This window comes from Gobio gobio (genome assembly GCF_949357685.1).
Source record: "Gobio gobio genome assembly, chromosome: 11".
NCBI classification, from domain to species: Eukaryota; Metazoa; Chordata; class Actinopteri; order Cypriniformes; family Gobionidae; genus Gobio; species Gobio gobio.
In genome coordinates this window covers 43,730,558-43,748,445 of record NC_137104.1, presented here as the reverse complement: position 1 = coordinate 43,748,445, position 17,888 = coordinate 43,730,558, and the positions used below count along the sequence as shown (strand labels likewise).

At 38.8% G+C, this 17,888-nt stretch overlaps 1 protein-coding gene across 1 annotated transcript in view; it reads right to left on the bottom strand.

Moving 5' to 3' along the window:
* Positions 1-1,692: 1,692 nt before the first annotated feature.
* The window catches only part of atp1a3a (ATPase Na+/K+ transporting subunit alpha 3a), a 51,020-nt gene continuing 34,824 nt past the window's right edge, over positions 1,693-17,888 (bottom strand). The window contains exons 13-21 of the mRNA XM_079829955.1: positions 15,274-15,424; positions 14,981-15,149; positions 13,377-13,531; positions 13,103-13,226; positions 6,721-6,866; positions 4,994-5,124; positions 4,767-4,868; positions 4,530-4,621; positions 1,693-2,811 (exon numbers count right to left, since the gene is read on the bottom strand). Coding sequence (XP_079686081.1) covers positions 2,783-2,811; positions 4,530-4,621; positions 4,767-4,868; positions 4,994-5,124; positions 6,721-6,866; positions 13,103-13,226; positions 13,377-13,531; positions 14,981-15,149; positions 15,274-15,424 — 1,099 coding nt within the window. The 3' untranslated portion in view covers positions 1,693-2,782. The remainder of the gene's footprint in view (positions 2,812-4,529; positions 4,622-4,766; positions 4,869-4,993; positions 5,125-6,720; positions 6,867-13,102; positions 13,227-13,376; positions 13,532-14,980; positions 15,150-15,273; positions 15,425-17,888) is intronic.

The window sequence follows — 17,888 nt, the reverse complement described above, 5'->3', positions numbered from 1 at the left end:
GAAGTAAAGAGCAGCCAAAACGTATTTACATTCTTAAAAATAAAGGTACTTTACTGGTATCAACGGTTCCATGAAGAACCTTTTACATCAAGGTTCTTTATTAGATTTTTTATTTTATTTTTTAGATTTTTAAAATGGTTCACAGAAAAGTTTTTTGGGTAGGCCTACCAAAAATGGTTCTTCTATGGCATTGCTGTGAAAACCCCCCATATATTTTAAGAATGTACACAGCCAGACAGGAGCATACCAAATGAACATGACCTGCTCTCACACACCCAAACACAGAGCATGTCCACAATTACTTATCACCCAAACATTACTGGTCAGCCCCATGACCCCTCCCCCTCTCGGTGACCCTGACGACCTAGGCACCATGGCAACCCTGTGACCTATCCGGTTCAACCTATCAGTTGCCAAGGAGACAACCTTGGAGCACATCTGACCATTGCCCCCTCCCTTCCCCCTTTCTGCTGAGACGAGGCAAGCGATCGATATTCTATCACACAGAACAGTGGAGCGAGAGAGGGAGAGGGGGAAAGGGGGAGAGAGAGAGAGAGAGAGAGATTGGGGGTCTGCATTGAGCAGAAAGATTAAAGCAGGCAGGACAGCTGACAAGGGGAGCGTGTGAGTATGTGTGTGTGTTTCATAATGAGGAGACATATTTCTGTTATTTTGGAGAGTTGGCTTCAAGGCATGTTTGTAATTCTGTTTTTAGAGGTGTGGTTCTATGTGTGTGTGCGTGTGTGTTTGTGAGCCCTCTTCATCATCAAAATGAAACAGCGGCTGAATGTAACCAGGGAATTCATCAAAGACTTTACTGCAGCCCGTCTCCTCCTTTCTCTTTCATATAAAACCCAAACTGTATATATATAAGCCTGTGTAAATATATAGGGTGTTATAGGTCCTTTGTCTCTATCTGTGTGTGCAGACACTCTTTAAACGGGGTGACCCACACCTCTGGGTGGTATGGCTGTGAAAAAGCAATTTTATTTTATTTATTTATTTACAGGATTTATTTTATACCTCAAATTAAATTTATGATAACCCCGTTTTGAAATGGTATTGAAAAACAACATCCTCGAAATGACGAATGTTACTAAAATATTAGTGAGTGATTTCAAGCGAGATGTTTAATATGATTATTGTGGTGATATTATTTTGGGGGAAGCCATCTCTATAAATGGCATGGCACCGAACTCATAAAACCTACGATAAACCTGCGAGAGTCAATTCATGACAGTAAAACAGAGTTCAGAGAAAACCCATTACTGAGGTAAAAGTTCTCACTGGCCATGTTAATCCAACAAATAGCTGTGATATTTTTATTATCTGCCTACAATTAGTCCAAAAATTATATAAAATCTAATAAAATTACTATATATTTTCATGACATTTATTCACATTTCTCACCCCCAAATTATCAGTCATACTGCAAAAGAGATATTTTATTTAAATTGTAAAGTATTTATATATCATGATTATGTTTTAATAACATTACCTTAATACAGAAATGAGTACGTAATGCAAATCACTCCTATAAAATGATTTCTGGCATAAATTAAAAGTGATTTTGTGCTCTGTGAATGCATGTTTAAGAGTCCTGAAATGGCCTTAAATTACACAAAAGAAAGTTTAATATTTCATTAGAATTCATGCCAGACATCAGACACAAAAACAAACCGACGCCAAGCTGAGAAAAGAGAGATCCTTCTTTTTTATTTCATTTTTTTGCTGTTGATTCACATACTGGTACATTGCTTTTATTCCATTTTTTCTGCACTTATTTAAACAATGACATTAGAGAGAAATCTCTTTTTCCTAGGACACAGAAAGATTGTATTTTCTCTTTTTTTTAACAGGGGAAGAGGGAAAAGGGTGGGGGGGGTAGAAAAGGGAGGCTTCTTCACATCGTTCACAAACAGACAAACAGACGGGGACGGACAGACGGACAGAAGGAGCGAGAGCAGGGAGGGAGGGGGCAGTGCAGGGTAAAAGGGGAGGGAGAGGAGGAGCGAGAGAGAAAGAGAGAGAGAGAAAGAGAGAAAGAGTGAACGGTGGCAGTGTGCTTTGTCATGTCTGAGAAAAAATGAAACCAAGCAGCTCTCAGACACACTTCTGACATAAAAACATATCGAACAAAAAAGTTATGAAAGATTAATAAAAAACAACACCCAACAACGACTAAGAAAGGGAGGATGTGGCAGGTGAGACGGGACCGGTTTGGAGTGAGGTGGCTGTCTTCCTCTTGTTCCCCAGCAGAGGGCGAGAGTCTGAATGAATTTCATTATCATCAGGTTATTTGTATTTTTCCGACAACGAGGATGGAGAGGGATGTACAACAGTAATCTAGCATGGCAGTGTTTGCGCAGAAGTCCCTGTCGCCTGTGACAGAATCTAAATGCAGCTGCTGGGTTTGGAAAGACGTCATGCGAGACATCCATTACAAAAGCCGTGCGTTTGCACATGCTAACAGTGTGTTTAATAGTATTAGTAAACCTCGATACTGGCAGATTCAGCTGTAGTCTTTGGACCGGAAAAAACGAACAAACATAAAAAACGAGCTTTGCCATCTTCCTCTGTTGTTGGTCCTCTCATCTCGTCTCATTTTTGTTTTATTTCAGAAAAAAGGAAGGAGATAGGACATGAAACATGGTTGATTTTGTATTGGTGTTTTATAGTTTATAAAGGAGGAATGGGTAGATTGTGAAAAAGAGAGAGAAAGGGATTAAGAAAGAGAGAGTGAGGGAATGAGGGAGAATTGATGAGTGAAGTATTTGACAATTCAGTAGTAAGTCTCCTTTTCAATCCAACCTGAAGTAAAACAGAAGAAAAAGGCCATGATTAAAATTCAGCATCAACAGCATGAATATTAAAATCACATATTCACAGGATATTCATATGAGAAACACTGTGAATTGCACTTTTTTTGTGCAATGTGTCCTCTTCTTGCCACTTTAGTAACTAAAATGTTAAGAGTTGTAAAGTTTGATTCATTTTCATGAATCAGTTCAAACTGTCAACTTCAGTGAATCGATTCTGATTCAGGGATTCATTTGCATCGTCTATAAAACATAAAATATATGTAGGTCAGTTTAACTTTTTATTGTTATGTATTGTTTTTATTCCTTCTGGTTCATTTAGTGAAAAACTGTCAAAAATTCATTTTAAGATATAAATATTTTATAGATATAGTTACTATCCTCCTGGGACCCACGAATAGACTTTTGTCCACTATAGTGGACATTATATTGTAGTGAATTTCTCTGACATCATACATGTCACAGTTTTAAAAAGCACATTCGGGGCTTTGCAGAGATACCAAATGTTTGGAGGTTTCACCAGGACAACAACTTCTTCTTGGTCTTTAAAAAACGGCTGACATTAATGTTTAGCACTCTTATGGAAATATGATAATATTTTTAATTATAATTTAAATCATATTAATTGTCAAATTGTTTGTTATAAATCAACATCTCAGGAAAATGTTATGGGGTTTCTAATCAAAATATGACTTTCTGTTACAAAACAGGGCATTGATTTCATAAATGTCCACTGTAGTGGACGCAGGACTTAAATCATGTTTATCAGGAATTTTGGAGACACAACAAGTGAATAGGGAAAGAAATTACATATCAATATTCCTATGAAATATGATATATTATTGTGAAAATGTTGCCAATTATTACTCCCATTATTATTACACTTGTTTTTTCATTACATGTACCAAGAACACATCAATTTGCAAATTAGATGCAGTGTATAGATACATTGTATTAAATGGGAAAACCCAAGTATGGCCATTTTACTCATTATATCTTTCATAACATAGTTCAGAATCATCTTTAAACAAAGTTTATTTAAAAAAAAATCCTGAAAGCTAAAAATTGATTGGTGAATTAAAAATAAATCCCATTTTTTTTGCCTATACATGCAATTTCATGTCATTTTATTTTTAAAACATCTGAGTCCTGGTGTCAACTACAGAGGACATATCATAACATATGAATAAAATATAATTTTTTAAAAATGTTATTTTTTTTCCCATTTTTTTCTTTTGCTCTAAACAATGTTATCACAAGAAAAAAATACTAAATTCAAAAAAACTTTTTTTTCTGGGTCCCAGGAGGATATTACACATATTTACTGGATTTTAGTTCGGGGCCAGCAAGACTTTTTTAAAGAAAGAGTAAAGACATTTATAATGTAATGTAATGCTGTTCTTTTGAACTTTCTAATTATCAATGATGCCTGAAAAAAAAAATTTAACCTTAAAAATAATAAAATGTTTCTTCAAAAGAGTATATTAGAACGATTTACACAGATTTTTAATTATTTACATTATTTTTCAAATGTAACAATGAGCGTAAAATACTAATTTCAAAAACTGACCCCAAAATTTTGAATGGTAGTGTAATTGGCTACAAAAAAAAGCCATGTCAGAGAAAATACATAAATATCGATATTTATATCAAAAGTATATACAGAAGAAAAAAAAATATCTGTGTGAGAGAGTAATTCAGGCTCTGTACCTCCTGGGTTTCGGCGCAGGATGAGTTTTCGGATCTCATCGTAAACAAAAATTAAGAAGCTGTAAGGGAACGCACAGAACCACCAACTGGGCCTGAGAGAAGAAACGAGAGAGAAAAGAGAATTAACATTTCATAATTCAGGGTTTTTCCTCAGCTATTGCTATGATAATAATGTAGCATATATGTCATTTGCAGTGTAATGTTCCATCAGGAAGTTTCTCAGTAGGCAACACTCACTTGAGAGGGTACATCCTGAGTGCCACATCCATGCCGGGGCAGTAAGACAGGAAGGCAGCCAGAGCCGTCTCCTCAAACAGGCCGAAGATCAAGATTTTATTCCTACAAACGACAAGCACAATCGTTTAGTTTGGTTTAGTCACTTCTAACCCCGAGCTTCAAATTTGATAACTCATTTCAGAAAATGTAGTTTTTAAATGTCGGTTAGTTGTGAGAGAGATACTAACTTCATGCCCTGCTGGAACACAGAGTTGCGGCGAGTCTTGCAGATGATCACGTCGGCCCACTGCACCACCACGATACTGACGAAGAAGGCCGTGTGACACGTGAACTCCACTATCTTCCTCTGCTCATATGTCTAAGAGAAAGAGATTATGTGATTACAAATTCTTGCATGCTCCACATTTACATGTACCACTGTTGCACTGCATAGTTTGTGTAATCCAGGGCCGTAACCACCATAGGCAATTATGGCCAATATTTGATATTACTTAATGCTGCTCTTCACAGTTTAAAAATGAACATTTTTAGGCCGCTCTGCCTCAGTGGTCTAACAGCAGTCAGTGTCAAAATGATGGCCAATCAGATCAAAGAAGGCGAGGCTTAATGTTCACAGAAGATGAGTGCAAATTCCAACATGACCATTTTAGTTTTTACAGTGAAAGAGTGCATGGTAAGATATAAGTAGCTAAAATGTAATATGTTTTACGATGGATACGTTTAACGACCCAAGGGTAACATACTGCAAACTACTTTTTTAATGTAATTTTTCCATTTTTCCACATCATTTAAATGATGTCATTCATAACTGAATGTAACAAGACAAGAAACGTTTTTTACTTTTTTTTTTGACATATTACACATACAAACAAGAGTGAATATGTGCATGTTTTTAAATAAAATATTATTTGCAAAGAGTTTAAAATGGATTACTTCACAACTATATAGGTTATAATTAGACCTAGAGCTTCTTTAAAAGTTCTTATTTCTTCTTTAATCCATTAAATCCCTTTTAAACCTTTAATTATTCGATTTCTTTAAAGTCGGCATGAAATCAAATTTTACAATTCGTATTTTTATATTTAATATTGTAGTGTTTACTATAACTGATTTATCTGTGCAATTCATTCATTTTTAAAAATTAATTTACCCGTATAATCTTTAATCAAATACGTTAACTTTCCCTCCCCCATTGAAACAACTTCTCTTCTCTCCCGGTCATGTGCTATGGCGCGAGGGCGGGGTTATCTCGTTTCTGCACCGCCTCTCAGAAACCTGTCACTGATCGTAGCAATATGGTGGTTAGATGCATTTTTCTCGGTGTACACAATACCTTCTTCAGGAAGGACTTGAGGCAAAAAGAGAGAAATATGAGAAATAAAAGCTTTTTTTTATGTAAAAATTACTCAATATAGTCGGACAAACAGCTTGTCGTGCCGGCTCGCACTTAGGAATGCAGCGTGTGTGAACGTGCTTACGGCGCGCCCCCCTTATAAGGGAGAGCTGAGAAAAAAAGTTTTACAGAAATAAAGCCATAAAAGGCTTAAAATAAGTTAAATCTGTAGCATAAACCAGCGAAAAGTGAGGAAATATGCTCAGTAACATATGTAGAAAAGATTTAGAGAGAAAATAAGTTTTTCTCCACAACTGAGTGCAAACTGGCATTCAAATCTGCCTCCATTTTGTTAGCAACGCCCAACTTCCAACGATCCAATCAATTCCCGAAGGACGATATCAAGCCCCGCCCTAAATTTTTTCTAATTTCAGAAGCCGTTTCACTCGGATATACGTCACAATAAGGAGAAAAAGACGATCTCAACTTCCGTTTCATGCCGACTTAAACTAAAAAGACCCCCTCCCCCTCCCTCAAAAAAACAACACAAATCTTTGGTCCCCCCAAGTGTTCAACACATGGTTACGGCCTTGGTGCGATCAGATGCAATATAATGTTTACCCATTGCTGTCCGTAACTGTCCTCCAGGTCATTATTAGAGCGATCGTCCCAGTTTAGCCGGATGCCCACCAACAGACTGGGAAGAAAGCCGTTCTCAGCCAGAATCACAAAATAACTGAAAAATCCTCCCAGGGCCTGAATCATACCTACATACACATTTAAAAAGAGAGACAGTAGGTCACTTTTAATCGGTTCATTTTGAGTCAGTAGACCAATCTCTTATAACAGAAGATTAAAGGGTCACCCAACAATGACAATTCTGTCATTAATGACTCACCCTCATGCCGTTTTTTGATGAAATCTGAGAGATTTCTGCCCCTCCATAGTATAGACAGCTACACAACTGACACTTTGACGCTTCAAAAAGTTCATAAAAAGATCGTAAAACTAATCCATATGAATTGAGTGCGGCGATTTAGTCCAAATTTCTGAAGAGACTCGATCACTTCATATGATGAACAGATTGAATTGAGGCTTTTATTCACATATAAACATTCATCAACACACATCAGTTGTGGTAAATGGAAGCTCAAGCATGTTCGTTTGATGTGCAAGAACCAATGAGGTTCATTCTCGTGTTACGCAGCACGTTTGAGCATCTGCAAGAACCAATGAGGTTCATTCTCGTGTTACGCAGCACGTTTGAGCTTCTGCAAGAACCAATGAGGTTCATTCTCGTGTTACGCAGCACATTTGAGCTTCTGCAAGAACCAATGAAGTTCATTCTCGTGTTGCGCAGCACGTTTGAGCTTCCTCAAGAACCAATGAGGTTCATTCTCGTGTTACGCAGCACGTTTGAGCTTCTGCAAGAACCAATGAGTTTCATTCTCGTGTTACGCAGCACATTTGAGCTTCTGCAAGAACCAATGAAGTTCATTCTCGTGTTGCGCAGCACGTTTGAGCTTCCTCAAGAACCAATGAGGTTCATTCTCGTGTTACGCAGCACGTTTGAGCGTCTGCAAGAACCAATGAGGTTCATTCTCGTGTTACGCAGCACGTTTGAGCTTCAGCAAGAACCAATGAGGTTCATTCTCGTGTTACGCAGCACGTTTGAGCTTCCTCAAGAACCAATGAGGTTCATTCTCGTGTTACGCAGCACGTTTGAGCTTCCTCAAGAACCAATGAAGTTCATTCTCGTGTTACGCAGCACGTTTGAGCTTCAGCAAGAACCAATGAGGTTCATTCTCGTGTTACGCAGCACGTTTGAGCTTCAGCAAGAACCAATGAGGTTCATTCTCGTGTTACGCAGCACGTTTGAGCTTCAGCAAGAACCAATGAGGTTCATTCTCGTGTTACGCAGCACGTTTGAGCTTCTGCAAGAACCAATGAGGTTCATTCTCGTGTTACGCAGCACGTTTGAGCTTCTGCAAGAACCAATGAGGTTCATTCTCGTGTTACGCAGCACGTTTGAGCTTCAGCAAGAACCAATGAGGTTCATTCTCGTGTTATGCAGCACGTTTGAGCTTCTGCAAGAACCAATGAAGTTCATTCTCGTGTTACGCAGCACGTTTGAGCTTCCTCAAGAACCAATGAGGTTCATTCTCGTGTTACGCAGCACGTTTGAGCTTCAGTAAGAACCAATGAGGTTCATTCTCGTGTTACGCAGCACGTTTGAGCTTCCTCAAGAACCAATGAGGTTCATTCTCGTGTTACGCAGCACGTTTGAGCTTCAGTAAGAACCAATGAGGTTCATTCTCGTGTTACGCAGCACGTTTGAGCTTCCTCAAGAACCAATGAGGTTCATTCTCGTGTTACGCAGCACGTTTGAGCTTCCTCAAGAACCAATGAGGTTCATTCTCGTGTTATGCAGAACATTTGAGCTTCAGCAAGAACCAATGAGTATCATTCTCGTGTTACGCAGCACGTTTGAGCTTCTGCAAGAACCAATGAGGTTCATTCTCGTGTTACGCAGCACGCTTGAGCTTCAGCAAGAACCAATGAGGTTCATTCTCGTGTTACGCAGCACGTTTGAGCTTCCTCAAGAACCAATGAGGTTCATTCTCGTGTTATGCAGAACATTTGAGCTTCAGCAAGAACCAATGAGTATCATTCTCGTGTTACGCAGCACGTTTGAGCTTCTGCAAGAACCAATGAGGTTCATTCCCGTGTTACGCAGCACGTTTGAGCTTCAGCAAGAACCAATGAGGTTCATTCTCGTGTTACGCAGCACGTTTGAGCTTCTGCAAGAACCAATGAGGTTCATTCTCGTGTTACGCAGCACGTTTGAGCTTCTGCAAGAACCAATGAGGTTCATTCTCGTGTTACGCAGCACATTTGAGCTTCTGCAAGAACCAATGAAGTTCATTCTCGTGTTGCGCAGCACGTTTGAGCTTCCTCAAGAACCAATGAGGTTCATTCTCGTGTTACGCAGCACGTTTGAGCTTCTGCAAGAACCAATGAGGTTCATTCTCGTGTTACGCAGCACATTTGAGCTTCTGCAAGAACCAATGAAGTTCATTCTCGTGTTGCGCAGCACGTTTGAGCTTCCTCAAGAACCAATGAGGTTCATTCTCGTGTTACGCAGCACGTTTGAGCTTCTGCAAGAACCAATGAGGTTCATTCTCGTGTTACGCAGCACGTTTGAGCGTCTGCAAGAACCAATGAGGTTCATTCTCGTGTTACGCAGCACGTTTGAGCTTCAGCAAGAACCAATGAGGTTCATTCTCGTGTTACGCAGCACGTTTGAGCTTCCTCAAGAACCAATGAGGTTCATTCTCGTGTTACGCAGCACGTTTGAGCTTCCTCAAGAACCAATGAAGTTCATTCTCGTGTTACGCAGCACGTTTGAGCTTCAGCAAGAACCAATGAGGTTCATTCTCGTGTTACGCAGCATGTTTGAGCTTCTGCAAGAACCAATGAGGTTCATTCTCGTGTTACGCAGCACGTTTGAGCGTCTGCAAGAACCAATGAGGTTCATTCTCGTGTTACGCAGCATGTTTGAGCTTCTGCAAGAACCAATGAGGTTCATTCTCGTGTTACGCAGCACGTTTGAGCTTCTGCAAGAACCAATGAGGTTCATTCTCGTGTTACGCAGCACGTTTGAGCTTCAGCAAGAACCAATGAGGTTCATTCTCGTGTTACGCAGCACGTTTGAGCTTCTGCAAGAACCAATGAAGTTCATTCTCGTGTTACGCAGCACGTTTGAGCTTCCTCAAGAACCAATGAGGTTCATTCTCGTGTTACGCAGCACGTTTGAGCTTCAGTAAGAACCAATGAGGTTCATTCTCGTGTTACGCAGCACGTTTGAGCTTCTGCAAGAACCAATGAAGTTCATTCTCGTGTTACGCAGCACGTTTGAGCTTCCTCAAGAACCAATGAGGTTCATTCTCGTGTTACGCAGCACGTTTGAGCTTCAGTAAGAACCAATGAGGTTCATTCTCGTGTTACGCAGCACGTTTGAGCTTCCTCAAGAACCAATGAGGTTCATTCTCGTGTTATGCAGAACATTTGAGCTTCAGCAAGAACCAATGAGTATCATTCTCGTGTTACGCAGCACGTTTGAGCTTCTGCAAGAACCAATGAGGTTCATTCTCGTGTTACGCAGCACGCTTGAGCTTCAGCAAGAACCAATGAGGTTCATTCTCGTGTTACGCAGCACGTTTGAGCTTCCTCAAGAACCAATGAGGTTCATTCTCGTGTTATGCAGAACATTTGAGCTTCAGCAAGAACCAATGAGTATCATTCTCGTGTTACGCAGCACGTTTGAGCTTCTGCAAGAACCAATGAGGTTCATTCCCGTGTTACGCAGCACGTTTGAGCTTCAGCAAGAACCAATGAGGTTCATTCCCGTGTTACGCAGCACGTTTGAGCTTCAGCAAGAACCAATGAGGTTCATTCTCGTGTTACGCAGCACGTTTGAGCTTCTGCAAGAACCAATGAGGTTCATTCTCGTGTTACGCAGCACGTTTGAGCTTCTGCAAGAACCAATGAGGTTCATTCTCGTGTTACGCAGCACATTTGAGCTTCTGCAAGAACCAATGAAGTTCATTCTCGTGTTGCGCAGCACGTTTGAGCTTCCTCAAGAACCAATGAGGTTCATTCTCGTGTTACGCAGCACGTTTGAGCTTCTGCAAGAACCAATGAGGTTCATTCTCGTGTTACGCAGCACATTTGAGCTTCTGCAAGAACCAATGAAGTTCATTCTCGTGTTGCGCAGCACGTTTGAGCTTCCTCAAGAACCAATGAGGTTCATTCTCGTGTTACGCAGCACGTTTGAGCTTCTGCAAGAACCAATGAGGTTCATTCTCGTGTTACGCAGCACGTTTGAGCGTCTGCAAGAACCAATGAGGTTCATTCTCGTGTTACGCAGCACGTTTGAGCTTCAGCAAGAACCAATGAGGTTCATTCTCGTGTTACGCAGCACGTTTGAGCTTCCTCAAGAACCAATGAGGTTCATTCTCGTGTTACGCAGCACGTTTGAGCTTCCTCAAGAACCAATGAAGTTCATTCTCGTGTTACGCAGCACGTTTGAGCTTCAGCAAGAACCAATGAGGTTCATTCTCGTGTTACGCAGCATGTTTGAGCTTCTGCAAGAACCAATGAGGTTCATTCTCGTGTTACGCAGCACGTTTGAGCGTCTGCAAGAACCAATGAGGTTCATTCTCGTGTTACGCAGCATGTTTGAGCTTCTGCAAGAACCAATGAGGTTCATTCTCGTGTTACGCAGCACGTTTGAGCTTCTGCAAGAACCAATGAGGTTCATTCTCGTGTTACGCAGCACGTTTGAGCTTCAGCAAGAACCAATGAGGTTCATTCTCGTGTTACGCAGCACGTTTGAGCTTCTGCAAGAACCATTGAAGTTCATTCTCGTGTTACGCAGCACGTTTGAGCTTCCTCAAGAACCAATGAGGTTCATTCTCGTGTTACGCAGCACGTTTGAGCTTCAGTAAGAACCAATGAGGTTCATTCTCGTGTTACGCAGCACGTTTGAGCTTCCTCAAGAACCAATGAGGTTCATTCTCGTGTTATGCAGAACATTTGAGCTTCAGCAAGAACCAATGAGTATCATTCTCGTGTTACGCAGCACGTTTGAGCTTCTGCAAGAACCAATGAGGTTCATTCTCGTGTTACGCAGCACGCTTGAGCTTCAGCAAGAACCAATGAGGTTCATTCTCGTGTTACGCAGCACGTTTGAGCTTCCTCAAGAACCAATGAGGTTCATTCTCGTGTTATGCAGAACATTTGAGCTTCAGCAAGAACCAATGAGGTTCATTCCCGTGTTGCGCAGCACGTTTGAGCTTCAGCAAGAACCAATGAGGTTCATTCTCGTGTTACGCAGCACGTTTGAGCTTCTGCAAGAACCAATGAGGTTCATTCTCGTGTTACGCAGCACGTTTGAGCTTCTGCAAGAACCAATGAGGTTCATTCTCGTGTTACGCAGCACGTTTGAGCTTCTGCAAGAACCAATGAGGTTCATTCTCGTGTTACGCAGCACGTTTGAGCTTCCTCAAGAACCAATGAGGTTCATTCTCGTGTTACGCAGCACGTTTGAGCTTCTGCAAGAACCAATGAGGTTCATTCTCGTGTTACGCAGCACGTTTGAGCTTCTGCAAGAACCAATGAGGTTCATTCTCGTGTTACGCAGCACGTTTGAGCTTCTGCAAGAACCAATGAGGTTCATTCTCGTGTTACGCAGCACGTTTGAGCTTCTGCAAGAACCAATGAGGTTCATTCTCGTGTTACGCAGCACGTTTGAGCTTCCTCAAGAACCAATGAGGTTCATTCTCGTGTTATGCAGAACATTTGAGCTTCAGCAAGAACCAATGAGGTTCATTCTCGTGTTACGCAGCACGTTTGAGCTTCTGCAAGAACCAATGAGGTTCATTCTCGTGTTACGCAGCACGTTTGAGCTTCCTCAAGAACCAATGAGGTTCATTCTCGTGTTATGCAGAACATTTGAGCTTCAGCAAGAACCAGTGAGGTTCATTCTCGTGTTACGCAGCACGTTTGAGCTTCTGCAAGAACCAATGAGATTTGTTCTCGATCGTCAAGCAGGTTTGGTTGAGCTTCGTTGTTCGTTGATTATTGTTTATTTGTGAATAAAAGTCTAAATTCAATCCATTCATCATATAAAGCGTTAAAGTCTCTTCAGAAAATTTGGACAAAACCGCTCAAATATTATTGATTAGTTTTGCAATCTGTTTATGAACTTTTTGAAGTGTTAAATTGGTAGTTGCGTAGCAGTCAATGGAAGGAGGGAAAGCTCTCAGATTTCATCAAAAAGATCTTAATTTGTGTTCTGAAGTTTAAACGAAAGTCTTGCGGGTTAGAACATCATGAGGGTCAATAAATGATGACAGAATTTAAATTTTTGGGTGAACTATCCCTTTAATCGAACCAAAACTGAACTAAATATATTTTTACAATGTAGCAGCTCACTAACCGATCTGTCCATAGGCGATGCTGATGAGACGCTCGTTCACCAGCTTGTCCCTGTGGGGGTTACGAGGCTGGCGCTTCATGATGTCACTCTCTGCTGCCTCATAAGCCAATGAGATTGCAGGGACCTGAGATGGCATACAACAATTGGTTAATGTATGAATGTAGTGCATGTATGAGTGACTGATATTACAGAAAAAATAACTCCAGTTTCTGTTACATTCAAGAATATGTTCATTCTTAAAATAAAAATATTAGATATGCACGACGTGTCTCACCATGTCAGTGCCCAGGTCAATGCAGAGGATGGTGATGGTTCCGAGAGGAAGAGGAATGTTGACCAAGATGAAAAACAGGAAGGGAGTGATCTCAGGAATGTTGCTGGTCAGCGTATAGGCGATGGACTTCTTCAGGTTATCAAAGATGAGACGACCTGGGAGAGAAACAAAGAACAGAAACACAGACCTCATTATTACCCGAGTTATTCAAGTCTTTTCTCTCATCCAACTAGACTTTTTCTGTTTTGTTTTTTCAAACATTTGAAATGACAATTTGCTTTCAGAGAAGTGCCCAGCATTATGCTTATGATGCCTGGAAAATCTGTCAATTGTGTTTTAAATATTACCTACTTTTCTTTACTGTTGTTGTTTCGTTTTGATGATTTTTTAAATGCATTAAAAAACACTAAAATAAAAATTTGTTACAAATGACAATAAAATATTAACTTTGATTGATTTGATATATTTTATCATATTTTTATTTGAATTATCTCCATTTTAGTTCAGATTTTTTGACATATAATTAAATATAACCATACATCATATGTTTTTTTTATTATTTTGAATTAATTGAATTGAATCAAAACCTTTTTGAAAAGTTACTATCAAAAGACTTTTTATTATTATTATTTATTATTTGGTTTAAATATGACCTACTTTTTTTTTACAGTTGTCTTTTTGTAAATTTTTTAAGCTAAAATAATTTTAACACTAAAATAAAAATATGATAAAAACGACAATGAATAAAACAATTAAACATTAAATTTGATTTATTGTTATATTTTATCATATTTTTATCTTCTGCATTTAATTCAGATTTTTTGACATGGTTGTTTTTAATAAATGTTTATTTTGAATTAATTAATACATTTAAATATGACCTACTTTTTTACTGTTGTTGTCACTTTGTGGATTTTTCTATTAAAGAATAAAAAAAAACACTAAAATAAAAATATAATGAAAAATTACAAGAAATAAAATAAACAATATAAAATTTGATTTATAGTTCTATTTGAACATGTTTTTTATGTTATTTTATCTGAATAATCAGATTTTAATTTTACATATTAAATATAACCATAAGTCATATGGTTGTTTTAAATAAATATTTATTTTGAATTAATTATAATATATTATATTATTTCAAATTATTTTTTTTCAAAAAGTTACTATCAGAAGAAGACTACTACTCTCAATTGTGTTACTTTTTTTGTACCTACTTTGTTCACTGTTGTTGTCATTTTGTTGTTTTTTAAAATAAAATCTTTAAACTATATTATACAATGCTATAGACTATAACTTTACTATACATTAAATGTATACTTTTGTAATTTTATTTATTGTTTGTTGCATATTATAGTTGATTTTAATTATCTGAAAATGGTATTTCATTTTTTTTTTGTATAGTTGTATCCTAATTTTTATTACGAATGTTTATGTGGACCCCAGACTAGCAACCACTTTGTGGAATCTAACAGAGATCCAATTAAAGAATAAATAATGGAGAATACAGATGAAAACAATTTCCTTGTATGAGTAGCCCCTGGCTTGCTCTGGATTTCTTTCTACCTTTCTCATATGCTTTGACTCCCTCTCTCTCGTACCTTCCTCAACTCCAGTAACGATGGATGCAAAGTTGTCGTCCAGCAGGATCATGTCTGCAGCCTGCTTGGAGACGTCTGAGCCCGAAATCCCCATGGCAACACCGATGTCTGCTTTCTTCAGAGCAGGGGAGTCGTTCACTCCATCACCGGTCACAGCCACAATGGCACCCTAAAGGACACAGACAGACAGAGAGTGTGTGTGAAAATACAAGGCAGTTATGAATGATTACGAATGAACAGTTTAAATCCTTTTTATGTGTTATTTAGCTGAATGTGAGTGTGCGTGTGTGTACCTGTCTCTGGCAGCCCTCCACGATGATGAGTTTCTGTTGGGGAGAGGTCCTGGCGAACACAATCTCTGTGTGATTCCTCAGCACTTCATCCATCTGCTCCTGCGAGAGATCCTTCAGATCTGAGCCGTGGATCACACAGGCTTTAGCATCCCTGACAACACACACATGACGAATACTAAATGGAAACTCGCTCTCCAGTAGTGTATCAAAATCCGACAAAATGTGCAGCTGCTGTTATTAAATAAAAAAGAGCAATACTTATTAGACAAATCATGTTACATTATCCAGAATTCAGTTTTAGTTGAGTTTTTCTTATTTTGGTAACACTTTAGAATAACGGTCTGTCTTTAATATAAGGTAACAACGTTCACACAGTGAGCCTCAGGGTCCTATTTTAATGATCTGAGCACATGGTCTGAAGCGCATGCCACAGGTGCACTTAGGGCGTGTCCGAATCCACTTTTGCTACTTTCATGCATGGCGTCCACATTTGGGGACAGTTAATTTAACTCCATTTAGGGTTAATTTATCTTGGTTATTTTCTCCAAACCACTTGAGGGCAGTGTCAGTAGATTGACAGCAATATTGTAACAGTGGCTACTGTATTGTATTCCAAATATTAATTGCTTTATTGACATCATTAATCCAAGATGGCTGACAGCGATAGCCATGTGCCAAATGCCCCAGGCATATCTGTGAAAAACTTTTATACAAGGAGGTCAATTGAGCTAAAAAACACATTATTATGTACAGTAAAGTATGATGAATATGTTAGTATTTTATAAACTGAAATGTAAAGTAAAACGTAGTTTTTATTCACCAAAAACTATCTGTCCACGTATGTGGACGTCATGCAACAGTGGAGTCAGATTGCATTAAGTCTGATTTCTGTAACCTGCTAGTATATCTGTTCTATTTTTGCAAATATGTTTTGAATTGTCTTATATTGTAATAAAACAGATTTTTAACAAATATATCAACATAAATAACCATTCAAAATGACATATTATGGCATTAAATGGCAACTTTACACATACATACAGAGAAAGATTTGCATTTTGCCGTCTAAATAGGGACAGCATGGGTCAATCACTCAGTACAGAATAATATAGAATACATCCCAGAGGACAGTGGAAGTGACAGTGAAAGCAGTGATGAAGAGTATGTGCCAGCAAAGCCCAGTCCATATTGGTTTCCGCATATAACTACCATTATAGTTCCTACAATATGTGTTTTATAGTTGTTATATTGCAATATTAATGTTTTTAATAACAGAGCTGATATACATAGCATAACATAATAAAAACACAATGTTCCATATTGTCCTCTATGGCTTTTTGTCCCATTTTATGCCTTTGTTGCATGGTGTCCACATACGTGGACAGTAAAATAATTTTTAAATAAAACTGAATTTTGTAAAAATGAAAATGGATTTCAATTTTAGCGTCATATTAAAGTAATAAAAAGAATCTTAAAAAAATCTAAATAATGTTTTCCATAATTCATGCATGAAAGGGTTAATGATGGAAAAAATGGTTGGCGCACCTGGCGCATGGTCCAAAAGGGTTGTACCCAGTCTCTTAATGAGCCATGGATGTGTTTGGGCATAACATGCAATAAACCAATCAGAGTCTCATCTCCCATTCCCTTTAAAAGCCAGTTGCGCTTGCGACATGGCGGATTCGCTATTTAAATGGCAGAATTTGCGAGCGGAAAGACTGAATGCTTCTCCAGAGAGGAATCCTTTTATTTTTAATATTTAACAATATTTGTGTGCTGCTGCTGCTGCTGTGTGTGTAATAAGCAGAGTATAGCAGGTAAATGTGAGCCTGACAAGCCAGACCCACATCAAGTTGGGTCTGGGAACTCACCATTGGCAGGGCTCAATCCGAGGGGTGGGATAAACGGTTGCCTTTCAAATTCCCTCTGCACGCAATAGGATAGCGCTACAACCAACCAGAGTGCTATCAGTGGTGAGACAACTTCTGCTTCGCCCCTGATTCAGGCACATTGTTGGTGCATTGCTAATTTGAAAACGCAGTATTTTTGGTGTTATTTAAAGGCAGTCTGAACGTAGCAAAAAGTAATGCAGGGCTAATGAGTAGTACTACATTAACACTTCAGCTACTACTATTAACTAATATGGAAACAATATTACTAATCAGTAAGTAATAGCAAATTTAGGACTGATATAGTTCCTATTAGGTAGTCAATACTTACTGAATGAAATTAGCTCTGAAATTTTTACTCTGAACATAAAATGCATCATAATTACTCAAATGCTTCTTAAACCCCTAGTCACCCTGAACTGAATCGTTATTTTAAATTTAAAGTGAAAAACAAATCCTTCCAGCGCACTGAAGTGTTCGCTCCCTAAGCAGTCCCAGAATGCTCCGTGAAAACCAGGGAGTATCGATTCTCACTATGTTCCCTAGACAGAAGTTCTGAAGCGCGAAACATAAATCATGTGAGCCAACTCACTACACATAATGACATGTGATATATGTTTTATTTTTATGTTTTACTATTATTTAATTATATTTCAGCATAAACATACATCACTAGGCAGGTAATTAACATGATCTATCATTTATTTACAGCTGAAAGGCTGCACG